The 22,457-nt window shown below is 42.5% G+C and overlaps 1 protein-coding gene across 1 annotated transcript in view; it reads right to left on the bottom strand.

The window, feature by feature from the left end:
- Positions 1-22,457, bottom strand: part of LOC127571939 (mediator of RNA polymerase II transcription subunit 12-like protein) — a 499,625-nt gene that overhangs the window by 91,222 nt on the left and 385,946 nt on the right. The window contains exons 30-34 of the mRNA XM_052018705.1: positions 21,397-21,578; positions 17,566-17,727; positions 14,842-14,953; positions 7,921-8,010; positions 320-429 (exon numbers count right to left, since the gene is read on the bottom strand). Of these exons, the coding sequence (XP_051874665.1) occupies positions 320-429; positions 7,921-8,010; positions 14,842-14,953; positions 17,566-17,727; positions 21,397-21,578 (656 nt within the window). The remainder of the gene's footprint in view (positions 1-319; positions 430-7,920; positions 8,011-14,841; positions 14,954-17,565; positions 17,728-21,396; positions 21,579-22,457) is intronic.

Raw genomic sequence — 22,457 nt, 5'->3', positions numbered from 1 at the left:
TGGTGTGTTTTCTAAAGGGCTTGCTGTAACCTTGACGAGGGAACTGTAGAAATCTCTGTCTGGGAGCCCACTGATATAACTGGATCATCAAGGATCAACAAAAGTCCAACCACCACGATTTATCACTGCGAGTCTCGGAAGCCAATACCAGGTGAATTCAAATGCATAAGTTCCTCTACAGGAAACTTCGAGTCTCAAACACATTCTAAGTAATCACTAATGCATTCATTCTCTGCATTGTAAGTCAAATATAAAATTGCAACATATTGAAATTGTTATCCAGCAATTAACCAGTCTCATTTTTCAAAAAAATACATACACATTTGTCTGCACATCAACGGTTCCTGAGGTAATTATCTGAAGTAGCAAAAGAGCCCAATCTGTGGTCCACTGGGTACTTCGCTGGACAGTGTCAAACATTCCACCAACCTGGAAGGACAGATAAGATAAGATATCTTTATTGGTCACATGTACATCAAAACACACAGTGAAATACATCTTTTGTGTAGAGTGTTCTGGGGGGCAGCCCGCAAGTGTCGCCACACTTCTGGCACCAACATAGCATACCCACAACTTCCCAACCCGTATATCTTTGGAATGTGGGAGGAAACCGGAGCACCCAGAGGAAACCCACGCAGTCATGGGGAGAACATACAAACTCCTCACAGACAGTGGCTGGAATTGAACCTGGGTCGCTGGCGCTGTAATAGTGTTACGCTAACCGCTACACTACTGTGCCTGCCGAGCATTATCCCACAAAACACATCATTTCCAAATGATTTCATGGAATATCAATTCTTTTCCCAAATGAAATTTTAACTGGGCAGAGCAAGTTAAACCTGTGTTTGATTTCTGAAGGCAATGACTCACTGAAACAGTTGATTATTTTAAAACTGATGAAGGAGTACCTCTTCCATCACCACCAGGACCCTGTGAAATGGAACATTTTTTTTTACCCAGTGTCAAAAATTGCTTTCTTGGTCAGTTTTTGGTCCAGCCAGCTAGTTACTGCTCTCTAAATCTTCCCTCCCACCATCACTGGGGCCCCACAGTTGCCACTACAAGAAGCACTTCTCTGACAGTACCCGTCAAATCACCACATCTACCATCTAGGAGCACATGGCAGCAGGGATATGGGAACAGTGTATTTCCTCAACTTTCACACCATCCTGATTTTTGAATACACAGCTATTCCTCCATTGTTGTTCGGTCAAAATCCTAGAACTCCCTTCTTAGCACTGGGTGGACAATGTGGTCAGCATAGACTAGTTGGGCCAAAGGGCTTGTGTCCCTGCTGTATTGTACAAGTCATTGGCGAGGTCGTACTTAGAGTACTGTGTACAGTTTTGGTCATCCTGTTATAGGAAAGACATGGTTAAACTGGAAAGAGTGCAGAAAAGATTTTCGAGGACGTTGCTAGGACTAGAGGGCCTGAGTTACAGGGAGAGGTTGGCCAGGCTAGGTCTTTATTCCTTGGAACGTAGGAGAATGAGGGGCGACCTTATAGAAATGTTTAAAATTATGAGAGGCACAGATAAGGTGGATGGTAACAGTCTTTTCCCCAGGGTAGGGGAGTCCAAAATGAGGGGGGATAGGTTTAGGGTGAGAAGGGAACGATTTACAAGTGACCTGAGGGGCAACTTTTCATGCAGACAGTGGTGAGTATATGGAATGAGCTGCCAGAAGAAGTGGTTAAGGCAGGTACAACAGCATCACTTAAGAAGCACTTGGACGGGTATACAGATGGGGCGGGGGATATGGGGCAAACGCTGGAAATTGGGACTGGCTGGGTGGTCGGCATTGACTGGTTGGGCCGAAGGGCCTGTATCTGTGCTGTATTGCTCTATGACTCTGTGACTATAGTTTTGCCTTCACTACAAAGAGTGCGACAAGTGGAAAGGTGTCTCACCACCAACTTGTTGAGAACATTTAAAAATGGTCAATCAACGCTGGCATTGTCACGGCACACATCCCACAAATAAAAGAAACAACTTTTCCAGCACTTTGCTTGAAAATTACATTACATTCTTCGAGCAATGCTCCCTAGTGCATCAGGGTGAGTACCATTAACCCTTTACAGCAGAAGCCATCTTCAGTCTTCGAAAGAGACTGCAAACTCGTAGTTATTGGCAAGACAGTTCAAGCTGTTGCACGCTGCCTCCAGACTGCTAACATCAGCAATAAAGCATTAATGAAGGGAAAAAGAAATAAGCCCTTGTTCACATAAAGATAATCCTCCTCTTCAGTAGGACCACTTTTATGAAAAGCATTTGCCAAATTCTTCCACAGGATGTTTAGAGAACAGAATGAAAAGCTACTCCACTTGTTTAATGAAGGGGTTGAGGGGGTGTGGTTTTTATGCATTTAATATAAGCTTGTTTTGCATTCTGAAAGTTGATTGAACCATTGAACACTCACCACTGTGGTAAAATCAGCTGCTGATAGCACATGGCAGATTACTTGGAACCAGAATTTGAGCTCTTAAGAAAGAAGATATGGGCTGGAATTTGATTCTTGACACCAGATTCGACTGAGCAACACAGGAGTGGGAGAAAGCTATGCACTCTCTTGAGCATTATTCAATAACATCATGGATCATCTGTGACCCAACTCCAGACAATGGAGGAAAATGCTGGGAAATACTCAACAGGGCAGTCAGCAGCTGTGGTTTCTCTCTCCACAGATACTGTCTGGCGTGCTGAGTGTTACCCAGCACTTTGTTTTTATTTCAGATTTACAGCATCTGCAGATATTTTTGATTTCCATCTGATGGTCTTTACCTGTTATACCTTTATTAGACAGAAACTAATCACAAGTACTGAGAACTGGAGGCACAGTCATACAGTACAGGAACAGGCCCCTTGGCCCACCATGGCCACAGACCAATCTGAACATACCCCATATACCAGCACATGGTCCTTAGCCTTCTATGCCTTAGTGATTCAATGCTCATCTGAACACTTTTTAAGTGTTCGAGTATCTATCTCCAGCACCCCCCAGGCAGAGCATCCCAGATTCCAACCACCCTCTGGATCAAAGAATTCCTCCTCTCAATCTCTTACCTTAAACTTAAAGCTTCCAGTTTTACATAGGACTGCTGTGAGAAAAGTTTACTACTATCTACCCTACTTATGTTCCCCCATAACTTTGGATACCTCTATCAGCCTCCTCCACTCAAAAGGAAACAAACCCAGCACATGCAGTCTCTCCTTCCTCATCACTGAAACACTCCACTCCAATCTTCTCTACATTCCCTCACATGCAATCATGTCCTTATATGATTGCAACCAGAACAGCACACAGTGCTCCAGCTGTGACCAATCCAGACAAAGTAATAAAGCATCAATTGATTGCAAGGAAAAGAGTTCCAAATTTCAATCACCCTCTGCATGCAGAGGTCTTCCCTCATTTCACTGCTGAAAGATTTGGTTCTGATTTTTAAGAACCCTTAATCCTAAACCCTCACAAAGTTACTGAGTAATACAGCACAGAAACAGGCCCTTCTGGCCAACTTGTCCATGCCAACCAAGATGTCCATCTAAGCTAGTCCCATTAGCCCATGTTTGGCCCATATCCCTGTAAACCTTTCTATCCATGTACCTGTCCAATGTCATTTAAATGTTGTTATTGTATTTGCCTCAACTACTTCTTCTGACAGCTGATTCCATACATGCACCTCCCTCAGCCCCTCAGGTCCCTTTTAAATCATTCCCCTCTCACCTTAAACCTATCCCCTCTAGCTTTTGATTCCATTCCCCTTGGAAAACTCAACTTAGAAGAAATATTTTCTCTCCTTGCCACCTATCAATTTGCCTTAATACATTGCGAGTTTCAACATTTAACCTCATCAATCACAGGTAACACAACACCACACATAATTACAGCAAAGATAAATATACGATGCTGGAGGAACGACCAGTTCCTGTGGCAATACTGGTAGATAGGCTGGTGAATAATGCACATGACACTTTTGGCAGGGCACAGAACATAAAAGTTGAGAAGCTATGTTGCATCTTTACGACACACTAGTTAGATCGCATTTGGAGCGTGCAGTTCTGGTTACAACAGTACAGAGTGGATGTGCTGGAGAGAGTTCAGTCATGAGTCATGGCACAGAACCTCAGTTCAGAGTAAGAGATTTGTAAAGCAAATAAAATCTGCAGCTGCTGTAAATCAAAAGGAAAAACAGAAAACGTTGTGAGCACTCAGCAGGTCAGGCTGTATCAGTGAGGAGAGAGACAGGCTTAACATTTCCAGCAAATGGCTCTTCCCGAGAACTGGAAAAATGGGAAAACAGGCATGCTTTAAATTGGTGGGGTGGAGAGAACAGAAGGAATGTCCGTGACTTGGATGTGAATGCAGGCGGAACGACTCGTAAATTTGAGGATGACACAAAAATCAGTGGTGTTGTGGATAGCGAGGAAGGTTGTCTAGGCTTACAGAAGGATATAGATCAGATGGAATTTAATCCCGACGTGGTGAAGTGTTTTAGGAAGTCAATAAGAATAGGACAAACAGTAAATAGCAGCGCACTAAGGAATGCTGAGAAGCAGAAGGACTTTGTGCTTCTCGTTTATAGTGCTCTGAAAGTGGCAACACTGGTAGATAGGTGATGAAGGAAGCACATGGTATTTTTGGCTTTGTAGGTCAGGGTACAGAACATAAAACATGGGAAGTCATGTTTCATCTTTACAACATACTAGTTAGATAGCATTTGGAGTGTGCAGACCTGGGTACAACTGTATAGGGTGGATGTGGTTGTGCTGAAGAGAGTTCAGAGAAGATTCACCAGAGCATTGCCAGAATTGGAAGACTTCAGTTATGGGAAGAGATTGGATAGGTTGGGCTTGTTTTAACTGGATCAAAGGAGGCTGAGGGGTAACGATGGGTGTGTATAAAATTATGAGAGGCACAGATAGGGTAGATAGTCAGGATCTTTTTTCCATGGTAGGAGTATCAAAAACAAGAGGGCATGGGGAGAGAAAGGAGTTTTAAAGGGGATCCTTTTTTTTATATATACAGAGAGGAGTTGATAGCTGGAACTTGCTGCCAGAGGAGGTGGTGGAGTCAGAGACAATCAGTACATTTAAGTGACATTTAGACAGGCACTTGAACAGGCAAGGCATAGAAGGATATGATTAATGTGGGTAAATGGGATTATTGTAAATGGGTAAAAAGGATAGCATGCACATGATGGGCTGAAGGACCTGTTCCTTTGCTGTACAAATCTATAATAGGGTCCAGACCAAATTTGTCACAGTTATAATTCATAGAGTCATAGAGCGATACAGCATGGAAACAGGCCCTTCGGCCCAACTGGCCCATGCCGACCACAGCATCCTCCCTGCTAGTCCCAGTTGCCCGCATTCAGCCCATAACCCTCCAAGCCCCTCCCCTCCATGTACCTATCCAAATGCCTCTTAAATGTTGCAATTGTACCCACCTCGACCACTTTCTCCAGGTTCTTCCAGTGTTTCAATGTGATCATCTGCCTATCTGTTCTAAATTATACAAACCCATTCTACTCAATGGTACAAATTCACTTAAGCCCAGTAGAACAGCAGATGGGACAAACATTCTGCTTCTGAAATATGGCTTCAATTCCTTCAGAAGAACCAAGGTTTTACTATTGGCATACAAAGCACAGCTGCGATTAGAGCACATCTGTCATGGATGAACTTCCAACCCAGGAGGGAGCCCTGTTTCCCAGCAACCAACCTTGGGCTTGCTTTTTTGTTGAATCTCTTTCCAAGACCAGGACACCTTAGCAAAGAAACTAAAACTGGACACAGTAGTCCAGGTGTGGTCACATCAAAGCCACAAACATAAGCAGACTTCCTTACTTTTGTACTCAACCTCCCTGTAATGAAGGTTAACAAATCATTCTTCCTGCCAATCTCTTTCAACTCAACACTTCAGGAGCATTGCTTTATATACAGGGCTGCAGGTGAAGAGTTCACAGAATCATGGAGTAATAGAGCAGGGAAAAAAGACCTTCAGCCCATCAAATCTAGGCTGGCAATCATCTAATTTACAATAATCCTAATGAAAAACACGATGATGCTGGAGGAACTCAGCAGGCCAGGCAGCATCCATGGAGAAAAGCAGGCGGTCAACGTTTCGGGTCAGGACCCTTCTTCAGGACTGAAGATAGGAAAAGTGGAAGCCCAATATATAGGAGGGAAAAGCAGAGCAGTGACAGGTGGACATTGAATTCTCCACTTTAAGTAATCCCTCCCCCCTTCCCCCTTTGACCCATCCCCCAGTGGATCTGCTCTCCCCTCCTCCCCCACACCTGCCTATCACTATCTCTTACCTGCACCTACCTATCACCACCTTGTGCCCACCCCAACTTCCCTCTTTTGTCCACCTATCACTGCTCTGCTTTTGCCTCCTATATATCGGGCTTCCCCTTTCCCTACCTTCAGTCCTGAAGAAGGGTCCTGACCCGAAACGTTGACCGCCTGCTTTTCTCCACGGATGCTGCCTGGCCTGCTGAGTTCCTCCAGCATCATCATGTTTTTCATCCAGATCCCAGCATCTGCAGTCCTTTATTTCTCTTACACTAATCCTACGCTGAACCCATTTTATTCTGCCACATTCATAGAACACAGAACAGTAGAGCACAGAACCAGGCCCCACAATGTCTGTGTTGACGATGATGGCAATTTAAACTGCACATCTGCCTGCACATGGTCTATATCCCTCCATTCCCTGCCTGTTCATGTGCTTGTCTAAATGCCCCTTAAACATTATTATCCTAGCTGCATCCACCACCTCCCCTGGCAGCACATGCCAGGTACCTACCGCCCTCTGTGTAAAGAAAACTAGCCACATAAATCTCCATCAAAATTTGCCCCTCTCACCTTAAAGCTATGCCCCCTAGTATCTGACATTCCATCTTGAGAAAACAACTCTGACGATCTACTCTGCTTATGTCTCTCATAATCTTATATACTTCGATCAGGTCTCCCTTCAGCCTTCAATGCTCCAAAGAAAACAATCCAAGCTTGTCCAACCTTTCTTTATAGCTAATACTCTCTAATCGAGGCAGCATCCTGGTGAACCTCTCCTTCATCCTCTCCACACCTTCATGTCTGTCCTGTAATGGGGCTTTGGAGAGGATGAGTGCAATATGCCAATACTCCAAATGTGGCCTAACCAACATTTTATACAGTTGCATTATGACTTCCTGATTTTTATACTCAATACCCTGACTGAAGAAGGCACCTTCTTTACCACCTTATCTACTTGTGTTGCCACTTTCAGTGAGCTATGGACATGCATCGCAAGGTTCCTCTGTACATCGACTCTCGCCAATTCTTTCACGGTTGAGAGAAAAAGGAAATCAAGCAGCTTTGAATATTTCATGCAGAGTTTGAGGCAATTGCTCAATTTAAGATTGACCAGAATATTAGCAGCATACCTTAGTCCCTCTCCCCACATTCTAAAAGTACCTAAACCTCACACATCTATGCCAATGTTATCAGATTCTTGAACAGACCTCTCATACACTGAAAGATGAACTCCTGAACTCTTTATCTCTCAAGGTACCTCGCCGTTGCCCTCGCATTTTATTTGTCTCCCTGCACAGTACTTTCTTTGTAACTGCAACGCCACATTCTGCATTCTGTTTATGACCTCAATGTAATTACGTATGCTTTGATCTGTCTGGATGGCACGCAAACAAAAGCTTTTCACTGTATGTCAGTACATGTGACAATAATAAACCAATACCACATCACTAGCTCTGAGTGACAGGAGATGGGAGATTCTGTAATGTACAACTGCATCCAAGCCATGGAACGTGGGTCACTGCCATCCATGCTCAGAGTTAACCATTGCTCTGTGCTTCTTCACCTCGTGACAGTGCTGCCTTTATTTTTGAAAAAGAAACATTTTTGAAGAGAGCCATCTCACCAGATTCAGGCGCAGCTGCAGAGCTTCATGCATCATTTGTTGGGCTTTCATATCATCCTGGTAGCGTTCTTCCCTCCAGTTACTCAAAATCTGGGAAATATTACATTGAAGAGATGGCCTTAGTTGCTGGCAACAATATCCATTTCAATTCACTGTAGTTGCTCTTAACTCATAATCTAAATGACCAAATTGCATACAGCATAAACAACTAAGCAGATGCTAGCTTTGCCTGTTCCAAAACAAGTCACAGAGAGGGGAAAAAGTTTTAAGTTTTGAATAACAAGTGGAATTGGGACTTGGAATCTTCCACGGAGAGGGACTCAGGGTAGGCCAGAGAGGAATGAGCGAGTGAGAGACAGACTCAGGCCTGACAACAGGAATGGGGAGCTCCAATCATGAAAAATAAGCAAGAACAGACAACAGGAAAGCTAGAATTGGGCAGGTGACCTAGACTGCTTCTGTTTATGAGGGCAAGAATCATAGGCCTGGAAATGAAAAGGATTGTGTGAAATACTGTTGGAAGTATCTCCACGTTTCTCCTTCATTGTTAAAGGGGAGATGCTTGGAAAACGGAACTGGAGTTGAAAATCAGGCACATTCTTACAGAATGGTGGAGTGTGCTGAATGGCCTATTCCTGTTCCTATTTCATACATCATTAACATGCCATGGGGGGGGATGGGACGGGGGAAGGAGCAGGGGGCAGGAGGTAAGGTTGAACTCTTTCAAAAGGGGCAACAGAAACAGAGTCAGGACAGCCCAAATGTGCTACTTAATTCAATGAGACTACAACAAAGTCACCATAAATCAGGAGAGGAAAAACAAACCCCAACAAGGATCAGTCAAGTAGAAAGCAAACAAAGAATAAAGTGTGAGATTTGACATTTCTCAAAATGAAGGCAGTTTCTGGCTTCTTAATCGCCTGATGTATTTTGTACCTTTAATACATCAGAATATTCCCTGTCATTGCAAAGGAATCTTAAGAATTAATATACGAGTCTTGAGGAAGGGTCTCAATCCAAAACATAGACAGTTTATTTCCCTCCATAGATGCTGCCTAACCTGCTGAGTTCCTTCAGCACATTTTCTGTGCGTTGCTTATGAATTAACAGCTTGCTAATGACAATGGGTCTTTGAAACCAATTTCCAAATCTGATTTTGTTGGTAGGTCACTAATATCAGGAAACAAAATGGCCCAATGAATAATTTCAACAATAGAATAAAAATATTAATTGTAATTTCTCATACCACATGGACATATCAGCATACCCAGGATATAGAACAATAACATTAAAATTCGATGTATACCCACAGCAATGTGTAGAGAACCTACAAAATTTCATATGGTTCAACCTTATGGGGCTTGACAAGATCTTAGCATTGACAAGCCCTTCAGCTGGCCACGTCTATTCTGACCACAAGTACCCATCAATACTAGGCTAATGTTTTCCCTGGCTGGACTGTCTTAATCTAGGGATCATGGTCTCAAAGTAAGGTCCATTCATGCCAAAGATGAGAAGAAACTTCTCCACCTAGTTGGGTCAGAAATCATTGGAATTCTGTACCCAAGGCTCAATCATTGAGTATATTTGAAGACAGTGAATGGCAGATTTTTGAATATTAAGGAACTAGAGAGATATATTAAACTTTGGTTAGGCCTCACTCGGAGTATTCTGTGCAATTCTGACTGCCCCATTACAGGAAGGACATGGATGCTTTGGAAAGGGTGCAGAAGAGGTTTACCAGGATGCTGCCTGGATTAGAGGGTATGAGCTATGAGGAGAGGTTGGACAAACTTGGGCTGTTTTCTCTGGAGCATTGGAGGCTGGGGGGAGACCTGATAGAAGTTTATAAAATTGTGAGAGGTGCAGATAGGTTGGACAGTCAGAATCTTTCTCCCAGAGTAGAAATGTCAAGTACTAGAAGGCATAGCTTTAAGGTGAGAGGGGAAAAGTTTAAAGGAGATGTGCGGGGCAAGTTTCTTTTAAATAGAGAGAGGTATACACCTGGAATGGGCTGCCAGGGGTTGTGATGGAAGCAGATACAACAGTAGCATTTAATAAGCTACTGGACACATGAATATGCAGGGCCTGGATGAGTATGCATCAATTACAGGCAGAAGAGATTTAGTTTAATTCGGCATCATGTTTGGTACAGACATTGTGGGCTGAAGGGCCTGTTCCTGTGCTGCACTGTTCTATGTCCTCGATGTCCTGTACTGACTTAGTGCAAGAAAATGGTGTTGAAGTAAAAGATCAGCCACAATCCTAATGAATGGCAGAGCTGGTGTGTGGGTTTGAATGTCCTACTCCTACCTCTATATTCTTAGCTGAGGGTGACTACTCCACCACTGGAATATACTTTTTGAATACACAGCAATCATGAGTATTTAAGTTACAAGTGTTTGTTCTAACTCCACTGACTCTTTGGAGGTACAACTTCAATCTACAAAACTTTCTTTTTAACCATAACAAATAATATTCCCTCCACTTAAAGGAATACGACTATGCCAAAATACCCCGCTTGCCCAACCTTATCAATTTACAAAATTTCATTGAATGAAATGTTTTCTAGGAACATGTCCCTTTCATGAATCAAGGAATAGCTGTACAGTAAAATGATAACCTCTTAAGACTTCTGGTCAGCATGCCTCTTACCTGTTTTCAGAGAGATACGTGCAACATGTCTACCCTCCTGTTGCTGTTCCACAGGTAGCTCCTCCCACTTCTCTTAGTACTTCAATGCCTTTCCCTCTGATGTAGTTACCTAGTTTATTCTTAAAGCTTGCAATTTGGCACTGGTTTTAAGACCCCCAGATCAGGGCAATGCCAGGAACAGAGGCGGGGTTAGAATTCAACTTTCAATCACGTGTGACTATCCGCAAAAAAAAAAATGTGAAAATATCTAATGCAATGAAATAGACACTGGAAACGTTTTGGTTCAATGGCCATTCATCAGAATCTTTCAAGATGGAAGATCACTGACCTGAAACACTAACTCTGCTTCTCCCTCCATAGATGCTGCCTGACCTACTGACTACTTCCAACACTTCTGGTTTCTATTTCTGATTTCCAGCAACCACGCAGTTTTGCTTTGTTCTTAAGTTAGAATACGGGTATTAGGAGATAAAATATTACAGACTTTAATAAGTTCATTTTTGTTGTGCAGGTTATGTTTGAAGCACTTCTTGACACTTCAAGCAAAATTCAGGCATTTCTGGTCTAAGAACAGATGCAATGTGCAGTTCCAAAATGCTAACTTGTTGATTTTTATTTTTCCCCTTAATATCCGCAGGACAATCAGAGGTCATTGCTCAAGCAGTTTTCAGAAATGTTTTGACTTATTTACTGAGTGACAATGCTAATCTGATAGCATTTAAGCATAATGAAGAAGCTCTGCTCTAAGGATTTAACCACAGATATAATCAGTTTTGCACCTTGTAACCCACTGCACACTGATATAACCATGACCATAAACATTCCACATCTGAAGCCAACACAAATATGATATAAGACCAAAATATATGATCTTTTTCTCTTTCAGCCTCAGCTCTTCCAAGTCCAGCCTCTTTGTCACGGCCAAATTTTTAATAACTTTAACTTTACTTACACAGCACGGTAACAGGGCCTTCCGGCCCAACAATTCCACTCCGCCCAATTACACCTGTGTTAATCTACTAACCCGTAAGTTTTTGGAATGTGGGAGGAAACTGGAGCACCCGGAGGAAACCCACGCAGACACAGGGAGGACGTACAAACTCCTTACAGACAGCGGCGGGAATTGAACCCCGATCGCTGGTGCTGTAATAGTGTTACACTAACCGCTATGCTACAGTGCTAATTTAATTGCTGTATCATCTTCTTCTCGTTGTTTCTTACACATCCCCTCAATTTTTCATTGCTTAGTCCCCAGAATCTGTGACCCTTTCAGTAAATCTTTAAATTTTGCTTATGGCCTTAATAATTCTTTATGGGTTTCTGTCGCAAATTTTGTTTGAGAATGCTACTGTGAACCACAGTGTATTTTCTCTAGACTTTGTTAAAAGTGCTATATAAATTCAACTTAATGCTGTTGCTGATAGCACACCTGAACAGAATGCTAACCTGACAGAACAATTTATTCACTGAAATATATATGAGCAAGGATGACAAATTATCTGCACTTTTATTTACTTGTATAACACTAAATTAAGCCCTTGCAGTCACACAAAAACTATTCAGCAAATTAACTACCAGTGAAAGTGTTAGATACAGTACAAGCAAAGATTCCAATATGCTTTGCCCAACATTGCTTAGCAAACTATTATTCCCCATCAATAGCATCAGTGGATCTTTTCATCAAGCAAGGCAAGGCCCAAGAACACTGTGATCATCTTGGATACTGCAAGCACCCTCGTCCATTCAGCCCTATGTTTGGCTAGCACTGCCCACACAGTCAGTTGAAGACAGGAGCAGTCCTTGATATTGCTTCCCCAACTATTGTCTCTTTCATTTTTCCTCCCCAGAGGCCTGCTGTATTATACTGTTGGCTAGGTATCCATCCTTCTTGTGATGTCCAAGTCAATACAGCTTCTTTCATTGCACAACGTCTAACAACGACTCACAAGTTCCAATTAATTGAATGGTTTGATACTCAGCAGTCTCTTTCATCCGATAGTTTTCCTGCACTCTAACAACTATCTTTAGTTATGGGTTGTGGGGCAGATACATTAGGGACATTTAAGAGACTTTTAGATAGACACGTGAATGATAGAAAAATAGGGGACTATGTGGGAGGGAAGGGTTAGATAGGTCTTAGAGCAGGATAAAATGTTGGCACAACATTGTGGGCCGAAGGGCCTGTACTGTGCTGTAGTGTTCTATGTTCTATGTTTTTGGCAGTTCATTTCTAATGCATCAGTCCTCTGATCTTCTGTTTTGCGTCATAATGCATTATAAAGCATCATAAAGCACTTCAACTTCCTCAGGAGGCTAAAGAAATTTGGCATATCCTCTCTGACACTCACCACTTTTTATCGATGCACCATAAAAAGCATCCTGTCCATATGCATCATGGCTTGGTATGGCAACTGCTCTGCTCATGAGCCCAAGAAACTGCAGAGAGTTGCAGACACAGCTCAGCACATCAAGGAAACCAGCCTCCCCTCCATGGACTCTGTCTACACTTCTTGCTGCTTCGGTAAAGCAGCCAACATAATCAAAGACCCCACCCACCCCGGACATTCTCTCTTCTCTCCCCCCATTGGGCAAAAGATACAAAAGCGCGAAAGCACGTACCACCAGGCTCAAGGACAGCTTCTATCCCACTGTTATAAGACTATTGAACGGTCCCCTAGTGCAAATAAAATGGACTTTTGACCTCATAATCTACCTCGTTATAACCTTGCACCTTATTGTCTACCTGCATTGCACTTTCTCTGTAATTGTAACACTATATTCTGCATTCTGTTATTGTTTTCCCTTGTACTACCTCAATGCACTGTGTAATGAATTGATCTGTAAGGGTGGCATGCAAAGCAAAGTTTTTCACTGTACCCTGGTATATATGACAATAATAAACTAATTTAATGCATTCCTTTATTCTGTGTTGACCAGAGTGGTCGGTTCACACTGGTATCTCATGCCTGTGATAATCAAGTTCCATAATGAAAGTTCAAGGAGGTCTGCTATTGCTGAAGAGGATCTTGCTGTATTGCACTCTTATTTATCAGATACGGTAAAGATAACACAATCATATCCCCTGCCCCCTGCCCATCACCCACAGTCACTTGCTGCACTGACCCTCATATCAACGATACTGCTGAGCCCAACAACTCAACCTCGTTCCCTCTCTGGCAAGTAAATCCCGAATTAAATTCAGAACTTCATAAAGTGATACAAAATCCAGGCAAAGTGGAGATGATTGGGTAATTTGACTGTCAATTGAGTTTGCTGCCTACACTGCTGTCTGAGACTGAGTTTATACCCATAGCATATGTGATTATCCTCCACTTACTGAGTTTTAAAACATAGGGTACAGAACAGTACAGTACTTGAACAGGCCCTTCAGCCCACAATGTCTGTGCTGACCATGATGCCAAACTAAATGTAACCTATATATGCCTGCACATGATCCATATCCCTCCATTCCCTGTATGTTCATGTGCCTTTCTAATTGCCTCTTAAATGTCATTATTGTGTCTGCTTCCACCACTATCCCTGACAGTGTATTCCAGGCACCCACCACTCTTTGTGTAAGAAACTTGCCCTGGACATCTCCTTTAAACTTTCCCCCTCTCACCTTAAAGCTATGTCTTCTACTATCTGACACTTCTATCTTGGGTAAAAGACTCTATCTTCCCTATCTAGGTCTCTCATAATTTTATAAACCTCTATCAGGTCCCACCTCAGCCTCTGATGCTCCAAAGAAAACAATCTAACCTCTCCTTACAGCAAATACTTTCTATTCCAGGGAACATCCTGGTGACCCTCCTATGCACCCTCTCCAAAGCCTCCACATCCTTCCTGTAATGCGGCAACCAGAACTGCACACAAAACTGCAAAGGTGGCCAAACCAAAATATTATACAACTGCAACATGACATCCTGAGTCTGAAAGTTAACGCTCTGACTGATGAAGGCAAACATTTTGTTCGATGGAAATTACGCTGCATTTATTGGGAGAAGTTGCCACGGTTCATTTCCTCTGTTCTTTACCAAGTCCACCTTTTAGGGGAATTTACCTTGTTCGGTATTTAACAAACCACTTGCTATGAGTTGTACTTCCTACCACACTTTCAACTCATTGACTATCAAACAATAGGCAGCAACTGCAATAAGGTCGAACTTTATAATGTGAAAACGTACTGTCATTCATAAACTAGAACCTTTCACTGTACAGAACAGCAGAGCACATGTGTTGGTTTCTGTTCTTAGAACTCATTACCTGGTTGATCTGATTTTGCAAGGAGGTCAGCAAGCCTTCCCGTTGCTCATCCTGTCCCTTTAAGCAGGTGAGGACCAAGGACAGAAATGGCTGTTGGCTCAACAATGACATGCTGTGGGTTAGGAAAACATCACAAAGGTTAACCAGGTCACAAGTGCAGCACATTTCCATTCATCAGCTAAATAAGGCGTGAGTGTGGGAGAAAATGCAGGAGATATCAGTATTTTGTTCAAGAATATTAGCATGTATGGCAACACTTATCAACAATTGTACTCACCTCCTACACATCCATTTCCACTTAAGTCAGTTGAATGGTTATCAGGAGCTGAATACAATTGACTGCTGATAGAGTCATAGAGCTATACAGCATGGAAACACGACCTTTGGCTCAACTCATCCATGCCGACCAAGTTGTCTACCTGAGCAAGTCCCATTTGTCTGCGTTTGGCCCATATCCCTCTAAACATCTCCTGTCCATGTACAGTACCTGTCCAAATATCTTTTAAATGTTGCAATTGCACCTACCTCTACAGCTTCCTTTGGCAGCTCGTTCCATATACCCACCACCTTCTGTGTTAGCTGCCCCTCAGGTCACTTTTAAATCTTTCCCCTCTCACCTTAAATCTAGTTTTAGACTCCCCTACCCTGAGAAAAAGACTCTGACCATCCACCTTATCTACACCCCTCATGATTTTATAAATCTCTAAAAGGTCATCCCTTATCCTCCTACACTCCAGGGAAACAAGTCCCAGTCTATCTACCCTCTCCTTATAACTCAATCCCTCCAGGCCCAGTAACACCCTCATGAATCTTCTCTGAACCCGTTCTGGCTTAATGACATCCTTCCCATAGCTGGGTGACTAGAACTGTACACAACACTCCAAGTTTGGTCTCATCAACAACTTCTACAGTTGCAACATGACATCCCAATTCCTCTACTCAATGCCCTGACTGATAAAGGCAAGTGCACCAAATGCCTTCTTCACCACGCTCTCTACCTGTGTTGTACAAGATATCCTCTTGTGCATAAGAAGCTGGTGACAAATGACAAATTCTTCCCCACTGAATTATCAAAGGAGGAAATTCTAATTTGGCTCGGAATATCGAGTAACTATCATGGAATGCTGCTTGGATGTGAAGAGACAGTGATAACTACAGCATCTCGTGGACAGGGCATGCATCTAAGTTTTAAATAACTCGACCAGACTACTTGAATTCACCTCCAGAAATAGCTCTGGGCTGCAGATTACAACACAGACTGCTTGGACACTGTTGGCATAATTTCCTGTACCACAAGTCATTTCCTTTATTTTGATACCTGAATCAGCACCACGTCAATTCTTGAGTCAAAATCGTTTCTTTTGGAAAATAGTTTTAGAGTTCTGCTTTTTGTTTTTGCTACTTCTTTTAATCACTGTGAAATTAAAGCTATTCATGAGCTGGCTACTGTCATTTAGGGGCATGGTTTCTTGAGGCTTAAATTACAATGGTGATCCAGAGATCCGGATCATGACCTAAAGGCATGGGCTTGAATCAGAGAATTTAAATTCAATTGATTAAGTAAATCCACCCTGTGTCTGCAATGGTGACCCATTAAACCATTGGGTTGTCATAGAAACCCTTTACTAATGTCCGTTAAGGAAGGAAGACCTGATAGAAGTTTCTAAAATTATGAAAGTTACAGATATAGTAGACAGTCAGAATCCTTTTTTCCCAGGGAAGAAATTTCAAACACTAGAGGACATGCAGTTAAGGTGAGAGGGGGAATATTTTACCTATGGACATTAGCTCTTTTCTGAATAGCTTGTCTTGATATCTCCTCTTACCTTTACTGCTTCTGTCTATCTCTTTCCTTTTTAGACGTGCAGGGCAAGTTTTTTTTCTTACAGAGAGTGGTGGGTGCCTGGAATGGGCTGCCAGGGGTGGTGGTGGAGGCAGATACAACAGTGGTGTTTAAAAGCTTTATAGACAGATACATGAACATGCAGGGAAAGGAGGGATGTGCGGGCAGATAGATTAAAGTTTCATTTGTCAACATGGTCAGCAAATACATGGTGGGCCGAAGGGCCTGTTCCTGTGCCTGAACCGTTCTATGAAATCAGTCCTCATGTGAGTAATTTGTTCTTACCTAATTATGCAGACAGGCTCATATGACAATCTCTGTTATCAGATAGGGGGTCAACTTTATTGGAGATTGTAAGTAAAGAGCTAAGTAAAGAGAAAAAATGGCAAATCAAAGGTGAGTGGGGGGAATTCCTGAGATGGGCATCAGATTCGCCCAGATCCACTGTTATAAAACTAGTGGACAGACCTCTTGTACGTTAAAGATGGACTCTTGACCTCACAATCTGCCTCGTCATGGCCTTGCACCTTATCGTCTTCCTGTGCTGCACTTTCTCTGTAACTGTAACACTTTATTCTGTTATTGTTTTCCCTTGTACTACCTCAATGCACTGTTGTAATGAAATGATCTGTATGGATGGCACGCAAAACAAAGTTGGTACATGTGACAATAATAAACCAATTTACCTAAGACAAAGTTCTAACCTCAACTGCCCTATTTGAGAAATGCTAACTGAGATCAAGGAATCAAATTTAGAATTTTCATACTTTGTTGTTATTTAATGAACAGTTTTATTACAAATATTTTGCTTTATGATGGGAATATTTTACCTATGGACATTAGCTCTTTTCTGAATAGCTTGTCTTGATATCTCCTCTTACCTTTTCTGCTTCTGTCTATCTCTTTCCTTTTTAGACGACGACCCCAAGTGTTGACCCATCTCGAGCTCTTCTCCAGCTGCCTTTAGCACTCGACCCTGAACGGATGTGGGCAGTTTCGCAATCAGCGGGGCGACAAGCCAAACTCCTTTTCTTTCTGAGCAGCTGAATGCAAGCCACACACACAGACACACACATACACACACACACGCACACAGATGGACACAGGCACACACACAAGCACGCACACACACACACAGGCACACACACAAAGAAACTCATCAAATAGCCATCAGAGCACTTTCAGATTAACCCTCTTTTTCAATTGCCAAACCTATTCATAAATCACTCAAAATTTAAAATTCATCTACACCCTGCAGTGTCAATAGCTCTTTCTTGTCCATCATGGTCAGAATGACCAAAGAACCTCCGGTTGTGCTGTAAACATATATGGTTTAGCAAGTAGTGGTCATACTACATTTGATTTACTAATGCCCTTTAGAGGCAAGAAATCTGCTGTTCTGAGCTGCTCTGGCCTATGTGTGACTCCAAGCTCAGTGCAACATGGTTGGCTCTCAACTGCCCACTGAAATGGCCCAGCAAGTCACTCAGCCGAGTCAGAACTGAGAGACACTGTGAGTACCTTCACCACATGGACTGCAGCAGTTCAAGCACTGGCTCACACCATCTTCACCGGATTGGTGAAGGGCAATTAATAATCTCAGTGATGCCCTTATCCCATTTATAAATAACTTTAGAAACCACTAAAGTTTAAAGAGCAGGGGGTGGGGTGCTGAATAAAAAAGGCTGTAAATGTTTTAAAACTGAAATATAAACTCAAACATTCCGCAAATTCACAACACACCTGTTAGCATCTGTAGAGAGAGAAGATGTTAGTTCTCAATGTAAAAACACTGGGCATTTAGTCTCTGCCCCAAGGTTCACTAGATTGCTTCCTGGGATGTGTGCTTGTCCTCTGAGTGATTGGTTATTGACCTATACTCTGCGCAGTTTAAGAATGTGGGGTGACCAATTCTGAAAGCCTCAAGGACCAGGGGATGGGATCTTAGCAAAAAGCAGGTAATGTGTTTGCAACTGAAATGAGCCAAAATTCCTTCTTGTGAACCCTTGGAAGTCTCCACCCAGGAAGCTGTGAATATTCTGCTAATAAGTGCACTCAGGACTGAGACCAAAAGGATTTGGACCCGAAGGGAATCAAGGGATGCAGGGACTGGGTAAGAAAGTGGAGTGGAGACCAAGATTGAATTAGCCCCAAGCCTACTCAGTTCCTGTCCTCCTCCACTGCCAGGAGAATTCCAAGCACAAACTGGAGGAACAGCACCTCATTTTCCATCATGGAATGTTGCAGCCTAACGGCAGGAACATTGAATTCTCCCACTTTAACTAATCCCCACACCTCCCCCCACCATGCCCCTTCTTTTCTTCCCTTTCCTAGCCTCTCTCTCTTTTTTCTACTCGTTTTTTCCTCCTTACCTTTGACCCATCCCCCAGTGGATCTGCTCTCCCCTCCTCCCCTGCACCTGCCTATCACTATCTCTTACCTGCATCTACCTATCACCACCTTGTGCCCACCCCACCTCCCCTCTTTTGTCCACCTATCACTGCTCTGCTTTTCCCTCCTATACATTGGCCTGCTGAGTTCCTCCAGCATCAGTGTGTCTTTCACCCGTTTCTTATTATTCTTAATCCGACTTTTCATTTTTAGCTATTGATCTTAATTATCAATTCTCTGTTCACCTCACAACACAACCACCTCGAAGTCATCATATTTTTGAAACCAGAAAAGCAACCAGCTCTGTAAAGTCCCACACCACCAAGTTTAGGAACAGCTACTTACTTACAACCATCAGGTTCCTGAACTAACCGGCACAATCCCAACCCTACTTCAGCAACGGAACATTACGGACCACCTCTTGCACCACCATGGACTTGTCTCTGACTGTGTCTTGTTTTTGCACAGTCTATTTTCTCTCTCTTCACTGTCTTGTATAATTTATATCCTGCACCTGTGTGCCTGTAATGCTGCTGCAAGCAGGCTTTTCACTGTACCTGTACCTCACCGTACTTGTGCACATGACAATAAACCTAACTAATCAACATCAAAGCTATGTTCAATGTCCTGCTAAACAGGGATTCTACAACAATTTACTGCAAACTATTGACAAGCACATGAAACTGTATGTTGGAGCTCATTCACAACTAAATCTTTGCTAATAACACCTGTAGTGTTTACATCTGGCCTTGTAAGAACGACTCAGAAAGAGATAATATTCCCATGGACATTGTCATATTATCAGCACATTTTCGTGGTTACCTAGCTATTCTAGGCAGATATTCAGCTAGATCAACATCCTACAGACCGTGTGAGCATGGCTTGTGAATCAGAGCTTTAGATGAACGAGCAGGTTCCTAGATCAACATCTGCATAGATGGAGAAAATTGCCTTAGCTTTTCTCCTGAAGTGCAGTGGGGAATAGCCAAGAGAAATGATCAGTTGTCAGTACTCCACAAAATGCTGACAACAGCCTTGTAACAGGACTACTGGAGTATTTAAAATAGATGGCCATTAATGGCAGGAATGAACAATTTGTTTTGAGGTCTCATGTGGTTCAAAGAACAAACTTCTGGAGAACTCGGTGGGTCAGGCAGTGTCTGCAGAGGGAAATGAATATTAGACGTTCTGTGTCAAAACCCTTCATCTGCACTGCCCTGAAGAAGCATCTTGACCCAGAACATCAACTGTCCATTCCCCCTCCACAGATGTTGCCTGACCCGCTGTTCCTCCAGCAGTGTTTTTTGCTCCAGATTCCAGCATCTGCTGTTTCTTGTGTCCCATGTGGTTCAGTTGTTAATGACACGTCTGAGCCATACAGATCACCTACACTCCACCGCACCAGAATGACTAAGTGCTTCCTCACACGCTCTTCCCTCCCCGCATAGTCCTACAATCACTTAGGAGGTCAGAGAAAAAGCGCTCTGGAAAATTCATCTCTGACCTCCTCACAGATAATTAAATCTCAGCCAGAAGATTCTGCCAAGAGGTCCCACTCTATGCCAGACTTGCTGATCTCAATCTCACCCAACCCAGCAGCTGGGGCTCTAGAACTTGCCCCAGGGTTCCCTGAGGAATAGATGATCAAAAATTATAGTGACTTCTTTCCTCTTCATACTTATTCTGTTGGAAAATACGCATATGGATACCAACAGAGAACAGGATAGTGTTTAACTGCAACATTGCTGACAATCAGACTACCTGACTTACTGATCCCTGCATTACTGGATTCTGACTGATGTCTGTAGAATTGTACTTCAAAATAAGAAATAACCTCCGTGGAAGGTGGAATGGTGGAAGGGAGAGGAGGAGAAATGATTACAAAAGACAGGATCTGCATAACACACTCTCCAAAATTGGATACTTCACATGGTGTCTGCCTTGTCTTCCCACATCTCTCTCATACAGTGTTGAGAGCCCAACTCCAGCCTCATCAGAGCTCAAATACATGGTTAAGCATGGGTTCACCAAGTCTACAATGGCTGTTGTATGTGCGAGCTGGAAAATAGTAGAGGGCTGTGGGAACATGGGGAGTGGTCAACAACAACCTTCCATTTTATAGCCAACTCCTTAGACAATTCGATCCATTTTCCAATATCTACTGGAGTCAAAGCTTAAACCCATTATTAGGATGACTATATTAGGATGGGCTATGCCAGTCCACCACCACAATAACGACCATCAGATGTTTGAAACTCTTTACTACCCATTTATCATCCCCATTCCATGTATCTAGAAATATAGAGTAAACCTTGCTTTACCTTAGAAATGTCTTTTTGCCATTCTGCCTTGGGTTATTGTTTCCGTTGTTGGCCTCATTGAACAGCTCAACTCCAGCAGAAGCAACACCACAGTTCAGCTCAGCTGACTGCTGGAAGACCTCAATAGTGGCCTTGGCGATATTTTCCAACAATGAGTTCATTTCAGCAACCGAAGCTGGACCCTAACAAAAATGGGAATTACTGAAAAGTGCAAGTTGCGTTCAAACCTGCAGCTTACAAACAAGATTCAATGTCTTCAAGAGCTGATGATTCACCTCTGCATCAACACATTTAAGTTGTTAGCTCAATTAAATGGGCTTAGTACTGCAAATCCAAAAGCCATTGTTAAAATCCAATGACTAATTTGGGATGGTTTGGCTGATTATGGCATCTATTCCATTTCCCTTCCAATTGACCACCTATATATTCCACCTTTCCATTATTTCATCACAAGGATGTTTTGGAACAAGACTTCAAATATTTTTAATTGGTATTATCAGCTAATATTATTCCCATGTTTTTGAAATTGCATCCCACATTTTAGAATGGTTAGCATATTCTTCCCACTCCAACATTTAAACAAAAGCTTCTTCCGTGCAATATGTGGCAGAAGACTTTATCTTCCTTATCGATACACATTCTTCATAAACGTGGCAAAAGAGGTGGAAATTTTTCATTGGTTGCTAGTTCTTAATTGTTGCCAAAATATCAGCTGCTTGTTGTACTCCCATCCCAACACTAGACTCACACATTAGTAACTTCAAATTTCAAAAATCTGAAATTACTAATTACGTCTGCTGCTTCATATAGGATAGTTCCACAGTTCCACAAACTATTGCATGCTTATTAATAAACGAATGGGTGACTCTGATTTTCTCTCCCCTTCTGATTTCCAGCATCCACAGTGTTTTATGTTTATCTCCCTATGAATGAGTGATTTTGTGTCCATTTGCCTGGAATTCCTCTCAGCACTTTACCTTCTCAAATTCCGAAGGACCTCAATCAGCAACATTATGATTTGTTGATTCAAAATTCATTGTGGTCTGAATGTAAATGAATAT

The sequence above is a fragment of the Pristis pectinata genome, chromosome 6 (genome assembly GCF_009764475.1).
Source record: "Pristis pectinata isolate sPriPec2 chromosome 6, sPriPec2.1.pri, whole genome shotgun sequence".
NCBI classification, from domain to species: domain Eukaryota; kingdom Metazoa; phylum Chordata; class Chondrichthyes; order Rhinopristiformes; family Pristidae; genus Pristis; species Pristis pectinata.
This window is presented reverse-complemented; position numbering and strand designations above follow the sequence as displayed.